The 15,408-nt window shown below is 37.0% G+C and overlaps 2 protein-coding genes across 7 annotated transcripts in view; one reads left to right on the plus strand and one right to left on the minus strand.

Moving 5' to 3' along the window:
• Positions 1-6,537, minus strand: part of Col4a6 (collagen type IV alpha 6 chain) — a 416,524-nt gene extending 409,987 nt beyond the window's left edge. For 3 of the 4 annotated variants that reach the window (XM_021241635.2, XM_087196744.1, XM_021241634.2), the window contains exons 1-2: positions 5,343-5,618; positions 5,095-5,146 (exon numbers count right to left, since the gene is read on the minus strand). In XM_021241635.2, the coding sequence (XP_021097294.1) occupies positions 5,095-5,146; positions 5,343-5,353 (63 nt within the window). In that variant the 5' untranslated portion in view covers positions 5,354-5,618. Of the gene's footprint in view, positions 1-5,094; positions 5,147-5,342; positions 5,619-6,416 lie in introns of those variants that run through there. The other variant, XM_087196743.1, reaches the window with a different exon arrangement.
• A 350-nt stretch (positions 6,538-6,887) lies between these two features.
• Col4a5 (collagen type IV alpha 5 chain) overlaps positions 6,888-15,408 on the plus strand; it is a 375,874-nt gene continuing 367,353 nt past the window's right edge. For 2 of the 3 annotated variants that reach the window (XM_087196749.1, XM_087196750.1), the window contains exons 1-2: positions 6,888-6,974; positions 7,089-7,309. In XM_087196749.1, coding sequence (XP_087052875.1) covers positions 7,229-7,309 — 81 coding nt within the window. In that variant the 5' untranslated portion in view covers positions 6,888-6,974; positions 7,089-7,228. The other variant, XM_087196751.1, reaches the window with a different exon arrangement.

A 15,408-nucleotide genomic window follows, 5' to 3' on the forward strand; every position in this document is an offset into this window, starting at 1 on the left:
TAGGGTTTAGTACACTACATGAAATACAATGGTTACTCAATAAATATTTGTTGAATAAATAAAGTTTTAATGAGTAAAATTTCAAAAAAGCATAAGGGGAACCAATGAGCTATATATAGTGTGCTGAAAATCAAAGGGGTTGAAGGGAGGGCAGGGGAATGGGGAAAAAATAAGAATCAAGATACATCATGTAAAGATACAAATTCCCAATGATGAATGTCATCATATTGTACACCTAAAATCTACCAATAAACTTAATGAATATAAAAAAAGAGAAAACGAAGATTCTGAACAATTGGAAAATAGCACAGTAAAGAAGTCAGGCAGAATGGAACCTGCAAAGAACCCAGGCATTAATGCAGCCATTAGTAGCTTGAAAGAGGGCAATCATGGTGTAGATTCAATCTAGACAGTAACAGGTTAAAGGGTAAATGGTTGTTGAAGAAGAGTAAACAATGCAATGATCAGGAATTTGGCAGTAATGTCTTCAAAGGGGTGAGAGTTACTAAAGTAAATGAAGCCATATTTTTAATTTTTTCTATATTGTTTGTATTTGTTCATTTGTTTGTTTTGGCTTTTGAGACAGGATCTCACTATGTAGTTCAGGCCAATCTCAAACTCGCTGTGCAGCCCAGGCTGGCCTCAAACTCCCAATCCTCTATCCTCAGCCTCCAGAGTGCTGGGATTATAGGCTGTGCCATCATGCCCAGCCAGAGTTTTGTTTGATTTTGATTTTGAATTTGTTTTTATAATGTTGATTTCAATATTATTTGTAGACGAAAAAAGAAAATATGAAAGGAGGAACAGATTAAAGAAGATAAAAGAGAAGTAGATAATTGTTCCTGGTTAATTTTTCCATCACCATTTTCTTTTGTGCATGTTTATCATGTCTTCAATGTACATTTAGTTAGGCTTGAAAACAACTTAAAGCCCTATAATCTGCCTCACTGGGACATTCAGTTGGCTAAAATCAACGAGATAATTTAATAAGCTTAGAGCTTTCCTAACATGTTCTTTCTAAATGTATATGTCTTATCTATACAGTGTAGGACAAGTTAGTGCTCTAAGTATAGTGGTAAAATTATGGAATTATCTATACAATTCAAATAGGAAATAAATAATACGTATTGATAATTCAAGCCAATCACTTTTATTCTTATTTTAATAAGGTAATCAGGGCAATAGCATACTTTGCTTCTGTGATCTGGGTGTCAGAGCTTATAGAATATATGGGCATATTTTCTAGAGACTCCATACTTGTGCCTAAAAGCTAAAAGATTGTTGGCAGTTGGAGTCAACACAAGTCCTGTCTTGCCTGAACCAACCAGAGAGTGTGACAACTTGTTTACTGTAAAAACCAACTGCCTAAATTTGGGGTTCTTTTTTATGCCAGGGGTTATTTTGGCAGTCTAGGGAAGCCTATTGACTTTCTAGAATATTACTAGAGTAATATTCTTGGGGTGGGCAGATATCTCTGTGATTGAGTGTATGGTGAGGCATGTGCGAAGCCCTGGATTTGATCCTCAGGAATGCAAAAATAATTTTCTTAAATACATACAAAAAATCATGGGATTACAATGGAAACCAGTTACATTAAAGTACAATTATCAAAATACCTAATAAATTTGATATGGTAACATATTTCTTTAATAATGTACTAAAGTACTCTATTCTTATCTTAAAATATTTATATTTGGCCTGTTAACAATGTATTTTAATCCATGTATTTTCTATGTACATAGTCATTTGATGATTTACGTAATGGTGGTACTCATACATCTGATCAGTATCCTTGGTCATCTCAAGATAGATATTCTATGCTCATATAAACATAAATATATAATATATTCTAATTATTTATGGTTATCTGATGTAAGATATTTATTAGCAGGGAAAGCAGAAGATGACTTTAACAGTTCATAAAGACACAGTCCCTTTAGAGATCCTTTTGCTCTTTAAAGTAAGAAGGGATTTTCTCCATCTCTGAACCCCTTTAATATGATATTCAAACACTGATAACTGTTACAATGACTGGGAAACTCATAGTGGAAAGGGCCAAGCTGAACAAGTTACAACTTTAAGGAAAGAAGTTGGTATTTCAGTCAGATTTTGACTTGCATATGGCTAAAGGCATTTTACCTATGCTTTCTGCAGAAGGGTGAAAATACATGTTTTCTCCCTTTACCCTCTTCCTCACCCAAAGAAATCTCCCACTAGGCATTTTACTTTAAGTGTACTTGGTTGTATTAGAGCCTTTTATGAAAGCATATTCAGATAGGGACAAAGTAGGAAAAAAAACAAGGACCCTGACTACTTTAGGATATATTTTATCTCTTAGACATGATGGTCTATGTTGAGATTTGTATCTTTCTAATCTTTTCTCTAAGAGGATGCAAATACATGCTGATAATTTGTCCATAAGCAGCTCATCTTTTAAGGAATATAATGCTCATTATCACCTGACAAGGCAAATTCCTAGAAAGTTAAGAGCTATGTTTATATAAATGTTTTCATTCTGCATCTAGGCAAGTATATAGCCTCATAGGTAGTTAGGTACTTAACTAAAGATGATTCAGGATATCCTGAAATCCTATGCTCTATATTATTCAGATAAGTTGTACAGATATTTCACTTGAATGAAGATCATCACTCCTTTAAAAGAAATTTAACGGAAACTTATTGTTGAATCCTGAATTTTAACATTTAGATTTTTTCTCTTCCTTACATAGAACTGTTGTTCTAAATTGTTGTGTAAATTCTAAAAAAAAAAATTGCTCAGAAGCATCTAAATGACCCTATCTACAAATGCTTTCTCATAATGAAATGCAACCTAGTTCATGACTATTTATTATACTTATTTTAATTAATATTACTCAAAGTACAGAGAATTCAAATATCTTAAAACTATCTGAAACATAAAAACACTACAAACTCAGAGGATAACCTGGGAATTGAGACCAGAAAATGAGAGCCAACCAATATAGATGTGAGTCCAGTTCAAAGGGTGTAGAAGAAAAAAATAAAAAACTTCCCTTCAAAAATGTCATCTTATTTCACTCCTCTCTCTGTCATTTGCCAAATAAATAAATAAAATTTAAAAACTTTACAGCAAGAAGATATTATTTGAAATTAAACAACTATGAAGGAAGCAGTTCTGGACTTAGAGGAAATATAACTATTATCAGTGGATCCCAAGGTTTCTTTCAGCCTTACCATGGTCATTCACACTGACATAGCAGATGACATTGTAAAACAACGAGACAAAGTCTAGAACCTACACACCAAATCAGTGCTTGATTTTGGAGACTCAGTTTAAAATTCCTAGAAAAATTGAAAACATCATCTTCCACCATACGAAAGGATGCAGTATTTAGGAAGTCTTCAACTATCTAGAATGGCCTGTGGTGCTTTTCCCAAGAGTATAACGTATAAGATCAGGCAGAGTCAAAAAACAAAGGTTTTGCTGGAAGACATTTTCTGCCCAATCATGACATATTTACAAGTGGCAAGATTCCTGAACAAACTGTTAACTAATCAAAATCTGGCACTTTCAATAAATGTAGTACCCCAGAAGGAAAAAATGGAAACAAAGTTTTTGTACATAGGGAGGTGTGGAGGGGTGTAAGGGAAGGAAAGGGAATGGGGAAAAAACCCAAGAACTTAGATATATCACATATAGGTAAAAATTTTCCAATGATGAATGTGACCATAATGTATACCTGAAATGTACCAATAAACTTAATGAATAAAAAAATAAATGTAGTATTGAGCCTCAAGGTAATACATACATAGTATACTGGAAAAGTCACATGGAAAAATGCACAGAGCCTTACATCAATATTTCTGCTTTCAAAATCTAGAATATACTTGCTTAAGAGCTGATGTTCTGAATTAAGATTTCTCAAGATTTTAGAATTCCAAGTTTTCTGGCATTAGCCTTTTTTCATAAGAGAAATCATTTCACCTCATCTGATATTTTCTTAAAGATATCATATGCCAAGATATAGTAATCTAGTTTTTCATAAATGTATTAGGTGATTTTATTAAGTTGAATTAAGTATGGTTCTGAAAATTACACTTTAAAATATTAAAAAATAGAGCAAATCTGTTAAAATTATCAAAACCCACAAGGTAAACATTTGGAGTATACATTATTGGTCATCTACATAGTAAATGACTGGCTATTATTAATAATTTTTTAAATATTGCAATGAAATAGTCTCAATAGTTGAACAACTTCATATTTGAACTCAACAGTTAACTTTATCTCTGCCAGCATATGTACCCAATGTAACTGGAAAACTGCAGCATCTCTGATTATTTGCGTCACTCCACCTTTGTGAAATTATCCTAGTAATTTCATTGAAGATTTCTCTACTTTCTGGAATCCATTAAACTTTTTTTCAACCAGATACCTAAAGAAATTCCTTTCCCTACAGTTTCTAGATGATTTGATGGATGATATTGAAACAGCCTGTTAAATGTTAACTTTTAGAATTTTTTTGTCTGTCCTAAACACTTTAATTTTCTGATGATGCAGAAAACCAGAAAAAAGGAAACATCAGGTAGACACTGAACATCACCTAGTGGTATCAGTCAGCTCCTGATACTGTCAAGGGGCTTCCAAGCAAAATACTGAGTTTAATTCCTATAATATTTGCGACATTTTCAAGTCTCACTCTTTGGTGCTGTCCTTTCACTCTTAAAGTTGTGTGCCAATTCATGTTCCTGTAGGCTAAAGAAAATTAAGTTTCTTCTGCTTTACAGATTGATGCAGAAGAAGGCATCAGACATCAGTCATCTTAAATTATTCAGAATAGGGTCAAAAATGTGTACATCTTGTGTCTTCTACTTTTATTTTCCCAACCTGTTAGGAAGTTTTAGCACAGGAAGATGGCTGGGTCTCATAGGCATTAACCTAACATTGTGCTTGGTATTCCTCTCCAAGAACCCTATTAAACTCCCATTAGAAAGGAGAGTTGAGTGAACTCTGTTTTGGGGTGCAACTCTCTGTAACCCCCTAACAGACACACAAGGTGGGGAAAGGGAGGGAGCCAAAAAAGCAGGAGGGAAAGCGGTCAGGAGAACACTCACGGCTTCTGCCAGTTCCTCCGTCAGGCACAAGGAAAGCAGGAGCAGCCACAACCTGAAAGGAGACGGAGGGTGAGTAATAAGGGCTTTTTAGGGCTTCAGGGTCCTGTGTCTGCTGGTAGCCACCTAAACTCTCTTGATGCCTGCTCTCACTTTCTTTGCAGTGACAGAAGTATAAATATAGTCCCGGCCTGCAAAGTAGCCCGAAGTAGGAAAGAGGAGAGCTGGAGGTCAGGGCAGCAACAGCTCACCCAGGGTGCATGCTTGCCGCTCCTCCGGATCTGGGTCCTGGGAGACTGCTAAGCAACTCCACGGCACTAGCTCATGCTCATCTGGGCTCGCTGATGCTGTACGGCTGCTTCTTACTCAGGACAGGGTTAAGGGAGCGAAGCAGCTCAGTTTAGAAGCAACGAAAGTCAGCTTCTAGATAAGAACTTCCCCAAAGGGAAACGCTCAGCGGAGGCCCCTACAACTTGCAGCACTCAAGAGATAGTTCCAGGCGCCTGGAGAGAAAGGAATGGAGGGGAAAGGGGCGGGGCCGTCGGCTGTCAATCATCCCCCCTCAGGCAGCTGGTTGTCTTTCTCACTTTCAGCCACCTCTACAAACATTCCCAAATGTCTCCATAACTTCATGCATAGGTCTCTAGAGACCTATGCACTAAGACGTAAGCAACTGGAAATTATACACTTCCATAAACCACTGTTAAATTACACAGAGTTAGACATACTACTCCTACATAGGCCCCAAAGTGCCCATGCACATAGGTCCAAATGCATAAAACGCTCACAATAATTGACTGTACACTAAGTACTTGGGAAGGGAAGGAGGTTTCTGGAGTTGTAAATCTACTTTAAGATCGATAGAAGCCAGGGATGAATGAATCCGCATAAAATAGACCCAAATCATGAAAGTCTCTAACGTGGTTAACCCTAGGGACTGAGGTAAGAGAAGTATTTAAAATAATTCTTCAGCAAATTCCTGAAAGACCCTCTAAAGAGTCCACATAAATAGTTCCTGGGCCATTTGATACTTTAAAAACTCTACCAGAATTGTCAAAGTAATGTTAGATTCAATTACCATAAACTGCATATACATATTTCCAATTAAGTGTTATGTTCATTCTGAGGAAAACTGCACTACAGTTATTAAATTTTCTGCTGAAAATCCTTCTGAAATACAACTACAACAGTCAATATCTTTAATGTTAGTTCATTCAATGTACCTGAAAAAAAGATGTGATTGTACTACAATAACATTCAATCATGTAATAATTACTAGAGAATGCTTCCAAATCTTATAACGTATCACATGCATTTTCACTCACATATATTTTCATTTTCTTCTTCATTTATAAGTATATAGTTCCAATATTTTCACATCTTATGCTTGTGTATAGAAACTTTGCCCAGCGAGGACAGAAGACAGACAAGACTCAACCCAGAGAGCAGCCACCAAAATTTGTTTCTAATGATTAACAACAAAAAAGCAGTCTTTCTCTGAGATTCATCCGCTTAAAAAAGTAGTCCCAGGTCAGGTCTATTTGTAATTGGTTTAATGCTCACACGAAGGACAGTGGGACTAAGCGGGGAAAAGTAGTGTCAACGTAAGGTGCAAATGAACGAAAAGAAACACTTCCTGGTTGGGTTCCTGGTACTCAGTCCACTGGTCTAGAGGTTTCCCTCCTCCAAATAACTGGGCGTCATTCTCTTGCAGGTTGCTGGTGCAAAAACTGTGGCGGAGTGATACTCAAATTCCCCGGTGCAGGCGGGGAGGGGGCGGGGAGGGGGCGGGGAGGGGGCGGTGCGGGGAGAAGAGAGGGAGGAAAGTAGATCTGTAGGACTTGAGTGAGGAAAAAGTTTGCAACTCTGAACAGACTGGAAAGGTGCTCACGAGAGACGGGCTTCGGGGAGGGGAGAAGGGAGGGAAGCACAGCTACTTCTTTTTCTTTTTATTTTTTCTTCTCCACTCTTAAAAAGCTTCTTTCTCTTCACCCAAGCCGACTGGCACAATTGGAACATCCGCTGACCCTCTCTGGCTCAAGCCTTCTCCCAATAAATCCTCAAGATTATGTCAATCGGTCAGAGTCAGCCAGGGATTTCGTGCTGGTGCTGAAGGAGCTGCAGGAGCCGGGGAAGAATGAAACTGCGTGGAGTCAGCCTGGCTGTCGGCTTGTTCTTACTGGCCCTGAGTGTTTGGGGGCAGCCCGCAGAGGCTGCGGTAAGTCCTCCCCAGCCCCCATCACCGCACTTTCACGCTCAAATCACTTCTTGTCCTTTTACCTCTCTTTTGTCTTGGCCTTGGCTAAGGAATTCAAATTTGCTTTCCTTATTTAGGAATAAACATTATTTACAACGCTGGTCAGGCAAGCCTTCTGAAGCGCAGGGGACGGTTTTAAGTGTTTAAAAACAGGGCTGCTTGCTTCCCTGAAACTAGCTCTCCTGGGGCAGGGGCAGAGCCAGGACTGCGGAACTCTTTAATTTCTCACTAGGCTCTGATGGGTATTTAAAACTTTTCCTTCCCTCCGCCCTCGGGTGTTTCCCTGCCTGCTAACCTTTTCACTACTTGTGCGCAGCCCACACACTCTTTTAACTTTGCCTATAGTTTAATATTTTGGCTCTTCTAAAATTCGGCTTCTATCAAAGTGTTAAGCTCCCAGATAAAATTCTTCCCCTTCACTTTTTCCTTAAGCAATATGAATCTATCCCCTACTTTAGGTCGGTAAAGCTACTGACCTGCTTTCTTTCCCCTTTTGACAGCCTTCTTATACAAATGCTAAGGTAACCTACCACGAAGAATGAGGTGAAGACAGATGGCCTCGGGCTTTAGCTTTTTTCCTCTTTTTTTTTTTTTTTTTTTTTTAAGTTATGGCTTTTATTTATTTTTTTTAATTCACAAAGTCACCTAAACAAATCGAGAATTTGCCCATCATCTATTTAACAACTAAGCCCATCACCTAATTAAAAGAATTGTGTGTTTTCAAAGGAGAACCAGCATTCTAAGTTAAAAGAACCACTGGGGAGAATGTACATGTGAAATTACAGAGCAAAAAGTTCCACTTGGTGGGGCTGGGGATTTAGCTCAGTGGTTTTGTCGCCTGCTGCGCAAGCGCAAGGACCCGAGTTCGATCCCCGGTACCAAAAAAAAAAAAAGTTCCACTTGGTTTTAAGAATGTAGAATTAAAGCGTCAATATATCTTCTACAAGGGTGTCTGGGGAGTCTCACCCCTGACCTTCTAGATATAAGGGAATGAGTTGCTTGGTCACAGCAAATGTTCACTAGCCTGAAGCCTATCATCCTTAATTTCACTGAACCTCTAAAGAATAAGTATGACAAATTATTTAAATGTTATACTTCAGGGATCACAATGGGTGGTTTAAAAAATTATTTAATATGAGATTGTGGCTTAGGCCTTCATATGGTTGGGTGACTCCACTGGTTATGTACAGCTGCTATGTTATAGCTTAACTGGGTCCACTTTTAAGTTAGTTTATTTCCCTATAGCACTTAGCACACCTCAGATCACATTGCTGTCTTTCTATCCTTCATCAAGTGTGTACTCTAGATATGAAAACTTTCATATTACTGTAAAAAACAACATGATCATGGCAAATACGCTGAAAAACTGTGCATATCCAATATTTTAATTATGCATGCCTTAATTTTCCTTCATCAAAGTAGATAAATGATTTAAAAGAGCTTTTTTATGCCCAACGTCTTTCATGGGTTAAAGTTCAGCCAATCAATAGAGATACAGGTTGTTGAATAAAATCACAATCGTGCTGTTGAATAAGAACATGTTGGCACTTACTCCTTATGGCATTTGGCCAAGGGGGAATGATTTTGTGAATGTTTCATTAAATATTTCTTTCTCTCTTTTGATCTTGCTATTAATAAATGTACACCAGATATGCACTGTACAGGTATATATAGAAACAGTACATACCAATTTATATAAAATCAATTTATGTTAAAAATGAGATTTTTTAAATGATTGACAAAATTTAGGAGCAAGCTTGTTTTCATGGATTCTTAAAGTAACAACTGAATGGTCATGAAATAAATTACATTTTTCCCTTTTTCTTATATAATTTTAAAGGACATTTTAATCCCATTTTTCTGTCAAGATATAGTGCGTCTGTTAAAACTGGGAATTTATTTTTCTTGCTTCACACATCAGTAGTTAAGATGAATGTTTTAATCATCTCGAAAATATGAATGGTATCTGTTCTCCATACCGTTCTAGTGATATTGGTGACCTTACCCAGAGTAAAACTGGATGGTAGTGAGACTAATAGTTAACTGAAATAGTCTAGTAAGCAGACTATTCTATACTATATCAAAAGGAGCATTGCTATACTATGCTGTATCAAAAGGACCATTGCTAGTTAAGTTGCTTTCCTTTTCCATGGTTATGAGATTTCTCTATCCTGAACTCATCCCAAATTTGCATATCACAAATACGTGGAAGATTTTTTTTTTTAGGTAAAGTGGTCATTAGATGGAATAAAATAACCTTTTATTTATTTATTTATTTTTTAATTTTTTGGTACTGGGGATCGAACTCTGGTCCTTCCGCTTGTGCAGCAGGCGGTGAAACCACTGAGCTAAATCCCCGGCTAAAGTAACCTTTCAAACTGAAAGGTTAGCGCACAGTTTTAGCAGCTGTAGGTTGAAGAAGTCATTTCTAGTGATTTAAATGCAATATTTTTATGTTAAGATAATTACACTTATACAGACTCATTGACATAAGGATATGTACTTAGATATATGGATAATATGTAAAATTATACTACTTGTACACAAATATTAGTTGTTTTATGCCCAGTTGAGTGGACAAGTTATGCTAATATAAATGGACTCTGTGCCTTGTGGTCAGTGGCAAAAATTCATCAAGGACAGGAGTGTGGTTTGTGGCCAAGAAATAATTATTCTTTTTGGTACCAGCATTGAACTCAGGACCTTGTGCTTGCGAGGCAGGGATGGAGCCACTAAGCTAAATTGTTCTTCTATGAAATATACTGCTCCAAAGGCAGAATTTGTCATCATTGTCTTCATTATCATCATAGTTTCTGTTTTGTTTATTATGTGCCTGGCATTGTGCTGCTAGTATATAGTAATGTATATTGTCTTCTTTATTCTCTGTATGTGTGTGTGTTGTACTGGGGGTTGAACCCAGGGCCTCATGCATGCTAATCAATTACTTTTCCTCCTCTTCATAACAGATGTATGAGGTACATACTCTTATTCCCACTTTTCAGATGAGAAAACTAGAAATCATAGAGGTTGTGTGTACTGCATTAGCAATAAGTTGTAGAGCTGGAAAATTTGAATTCAAACAATTTGATTACAGAGTCTTTGCCCTTATCAACTGTCCTGTAGTGCCTCCTTTTTATGTAATTTATAGAGATTTATTTAAGGTTCACTGTTTGAATCACTGCTACTATTTTGTTTTTTTTTACACAGAGGATGCAATAGAAATAATGAAGGTTACATCTCTTGCCAACTTTAGAAGGAGCATAGCATAATGGAAAGAGCTTTGGACTTAAAAAGATCAGAATTTGATCTCTGTATTTGTGTCTGTTTAGAGTGAAGTAACTTAAAAGAATCTAAAACCAATTGTTGCTGCAGATCGTATGATTTTATGCAATCACAATATATAAAATTTAGATTTGCAGGGCATGGTGGCACTCCTGTGTAATTACAGCACTCTGAGAAGCTGAGGCAGTAGGATGTAAGTTTGAGACCAGCCTGGGCAACTTAGTGACTTAGTGAGATCCTGTCTCCAAATAAAAAATTAAATTAAAAAAGAGCTGGAGATGTAGCTCAGTGCAAAAGCCCTCCGTTCAATCCCAAGTACAAAAGAAAAGGTAGGTTTTTTGAGAGAGATTTGCCTTATGATTCTTTTAATTACTCAGTTTCTACAGTAATGTCCAGTATGCTGAACTTTTCAGGAACATGTCTATTGTGAAAAAACAAGGTATATGGGTATCATGGCACATTTTTGCCTGAAATGCTCAATTTATTTTTGTGTTTTTACCAGTTTACCTACTCTGTCATACCTGATTCTGTTCACTCAAATACTTGTGTATCTTTAGCCTTGTTCATTCATTTATGTGCCAGTACATATCTATCCTGGTACTGTATAAGTGTGTATGTTTTTTCTTGGGTTTTTATTTGGCCATTGATTTCTGTATATGCAAGACATAAGTCTTTTTTTTTTTTTTTGGTATCAGGGATTGAACTCGGGACATTCTGATTGTGAGGCAGGCTGCGGCACCACTGAGCTAAATCCTTGGCCCAAGACTCTTTCTTTACCTTGAGTTAACTTGGATAACCTGGTTAAGATAATGTCTGTAGAGTTTTTCTGCTACGTCATTATTTCTGACCTTTGCATTTACATATTGAGCAGGGCTTTCAAGACTATACAGGGCAATATTGTGAGACAATGCAAATAATCTGTTTCTCATCATACTTTTGCCCACTAAATATAGCATCTATTGATGATACTGGGTTGAATAATTATTACAGTGAAATTTGCCAAATTGTGTATTTTCTTTTTTTTAAATTTTTTTTGTATTAAATTCTTTTATTGGTACATTGTAGGTATACAACACAATTACATTTCTCATTGGGAATTGTACCTTTACATAATGCATCTTGGTTCTTATTTTTTCCCCATTCTTAGCCCTCCCTTCATACCCTCCACCCTTCCCTATTTACAAAGACTTTATTTCCATTTTTTCCATTTCTCATCATTTTTCCTTTTCCTTCTTTCCTTTCCCCTGCCCCTCCCACTACCCCTACCCTTTTGGACCTTTTCTTCCTATTTTACATTATCGATTATTCATTCTAATCATTGGTACATTTTAGGTATACAATATAATGACATTCATCATTGGAAATTTGCACCTTTACATAGTCTCTCTTGGTTCTTATTTTTCACCCTTGCCCAGCCCTCCCTTCAACCCCTCCAGTCCTCCCTATTTACAAAGATTTTGTTCCTATTTTTCCATTTTCTCATATTAATCCCATTCCCTTCTGTCCTTTCCCCTAGCCCTCCAACTTCCTTCCCGTTTGCCCCTTTTCTTCCTATTTCACATTATCTATTATACCTTTTAGTCCTTATTTACACTTTCAGTTTCTCACACCAGATAAACTATTCAGTATATACACATGTGTGTCCTATTTATTTCACTTAAGAGTATTGCCTGAATGTGCATCCACTTAGCTATAAATGTCTCTAATTTCTCATTTTTTATGGCTGAGTAGTACTCCATTTTATAAAAATACCACATTTTCTTTATCCAGTCTCCAGTTGATGGGCATTTGGGCTGTTTCCAAGTTTTAGCTATTACAAACTGTGCTGCTATGAACATGGGTGCACATATATCACTGTGGTATGATTCTTTTAATTCTTTGGGGAAGATCCCCAGCAGTGGAATAGCGGGGTCAAATGGGACTTCCAGTCCTAGATCTTTGAGGTATCTCCATACTGATTTCCACAGTGTTTGCACCAGTCTACACTCCCACCAGCAGTGGAGAAGAGTTCCTCTTTCCCCACAGCCCCGCCAGCATTTGTTGTTGGTTGATTTCATGATAGCAGCCATTCTTTCTGGAGTGAGGTGGAATCACAGCGTTGTTTTCATTTGCATCTCTCGAATGACCAGTGATGTTGAACATTTTTTCATATATTTATTTGCTATTTCTACTTCTTTCTCTGAGAAATGTCTGTTCATTTCAGATGCCCATTTTTGGATTGGGTCTTTAAATTTGGGAGGTCTGATCTTTTTAAGTTCTTTATAGATTCGAGATAGTAGACCTTTGTCTGAGGAAGAGCAGGTGAAGATTTTTTCCCACATTGTGGGTTGTCTCTTCACACTGCTGGTGGTTTCTCTTGCTGTGCAGAAGCCTTTTAATAAGAAGAGATCCCACTTGTTGATTGTTTGTGCTAGTTGTGCAACTGAGGTTTTGTTCATAAAATCTTTTCCTACACTGATGTCTTCAAGGGTTCTACCTAACCTCTGTTCCAACTGGTTCAGAGTTTCTATTTTAATATTTAGATCTTTAATCCATTTTGATTTTAGTTTAGTGCATGGTGAGAGATACAGGTCTAGTTTTAATCTTTGGCAAGTTGAAGCCCAATTTCTCCAGCACCATTTATTAAAGAAGCTATCTTTCCTCTAGTGAGGGTGTTTGGCTCCTTTGTAGAAGATGAGATGGCTGAGTGTGTCTGGCGTTGTTTCTGCATCTTCTAATCTGTTCCACTGATCCTCAGGTCTGTTTCTTTGCCAGTACCATGCTGTTTTTATCACAGTAGCTTTGTAGTAGAGTTGCAGGTTGGGGATTGTGATACCCCCAGCCATGTCTCTGTTACCTAGAATTGCTTTTGCTATTCTGGGTCTCTTCTTGTTCCAAATGAATTTTTGGATTGTTTTCTCAAGGTACATGAAGTATGCTACTGGGATCTCAATTGGAATTGCACTGAATCTATATAGCAGTTTTGGAAGTATGGCCATTTTCACTATATTAATCCTTCCTACCCAGGAGCAGGGGATGTCTGTCCATTTTCTGATATCATCTTCCATCTCTCTTTTCAGAGTGCCATAGTTTTCAGAGAAGAGTTCTTTGATTTCTTTCGTTAGGTGGATTCCTAGGTATTTCAGTTTTTTGGATGCTATTGTGAAATGAATTATTTGCCCTATTTCTCTCTCAGTGAGTCTGTCATTGTTGTAGAGGAAAGCTATTGATTTTTGTGTGTTGACCTTGTAACCAGCTACTTGACTGAGTTTGGTTATTAAGTCTAGAAGACTTTTGGTGGAGTTCTTGGGGTCTTCTATATAGAGTATCATGTCATCTGCAAATAATGACAATTTGACTTCTTCATTTCCTATCTTTATTCCTTTTATTTCTTTCTCTTGTCTAATTGCTGTGGCTAATGTTTCCAGAACTATCTTGAACAAGAGTGGTGATAGTGGACATCCTTGTCTTATTCCTGATTTGAGTGTGAAGGATTTCAGTTTTTGAGCATTTAGTATGATATTGGCTGTTGGTTTTTCATAGATGGCTTCTATCAGTTTGAGGTAGAGACCATCTATTCCAATTTTTTGTAGGGTTTTTATCATAAATGCATGTTGGATTTTGTCAAATGCTTTTTCTGTGTCTATGGAGATAATCATATGGTTTTTGTCCTTGGCGTGTATTACATTGTCCTATAGTGTATTACATTGATTGATTTGTGTATATTGAACCATCCCTGCATCTCTGGGATGAATCCCACTTGATCAGGGTGTATGATCTTCTTGATGATCTTCTGCATTCTATTTGCCATTATCTTATTAAGGATTTTTGCATCTATGTTCATTAGTGAGATTGGCCTATAGTTCTCTTTTTCGGTTGGGTCTTTCTCTGCTTTGGGGATCAAGGTGATGCTTGTTTTCAGGAATGAATTTCAGAGTATTGCTTCCTTTCAATTTCATTGAAGAGTTTAAACAGCAGTGGCAGCAGTTCCTTTCTAAATGTCTTGTAGAATTCAGCAGTGAAGCCATCAGGGCCTGGGCTTTTCTTAGTTGATAAGTTTTTAATTACATTTTCAATTTCATTGGTTGATATTGGGTTTTTCAGAATTTTTAGGTCTTCTTCATTCAACTTTGGTAATTCATATGTATCTAGGAATCTGTCCATTTCTTCTGTGTTGTCCATCTTATTGGCGTATAGATTCTGGAAGTAGGTATTGATGATCCTCTGGATTTCTGCTGGGTCTGTTGTAGTTTCACCCTTTTCATTCCTAATTGCATGGATTTGGACCTTTTCTTTCCTTTTTCTGACAAGGTTGGCTAAAGGTTTGTCAATTTTGTTGATTCTTTCGAAGAACCAATTCTTGGCTTCATTGATTTTTTTGTATCATTCTCTTAGTCTCCATTGCATTGATTTCTCCTCTGATCTTTATAATTTCCTCCCTTGTATGAGCTTTGGGGTTGTCCTGCTCTTCTTTTTCTAGAAGCTTGAGGTTCAGCCTCAGGTTGTTTAATTGGGATCGTTCTGTTTTCCTAATATGCGTATTCACTGCTATGAATTTCCCTCATAAGACTGCTTTCATTGTGTCCCATAGATTCCAATATGTTGTATTTTCATTGTCATTTAATTGAAGGAAGTGTCTGATTTCTTCTTTAATTTCCTCTGTGACCCATTGGTTATTCAGAAGTGTTGTTCAATTTCCACATGTTTATGAAATTTTTCAAGTTTCTTTTGCTATGGATCTCCAATTTCATCGCATTATGGTCTGATAATATACAGGGGATAACTTCAATTCCTTTGCA

Source organism: Heterocephalus glaber, unplaced genomic scaffold (assembly GCF_053883595.1).
Source record: "Heterocephalus glaber isolate CG9 unplaced genomic scaffold, H.glaber_assembly_v1.0 deba00001613, whole genome shotgun sequence".
Taxonomy (NCBI): Eukaryota; Metazoa; Chordata; class Mammalia; order Rodentia; family Bathyergidae; genus Heterocephalus; species Heterocephalus glaber.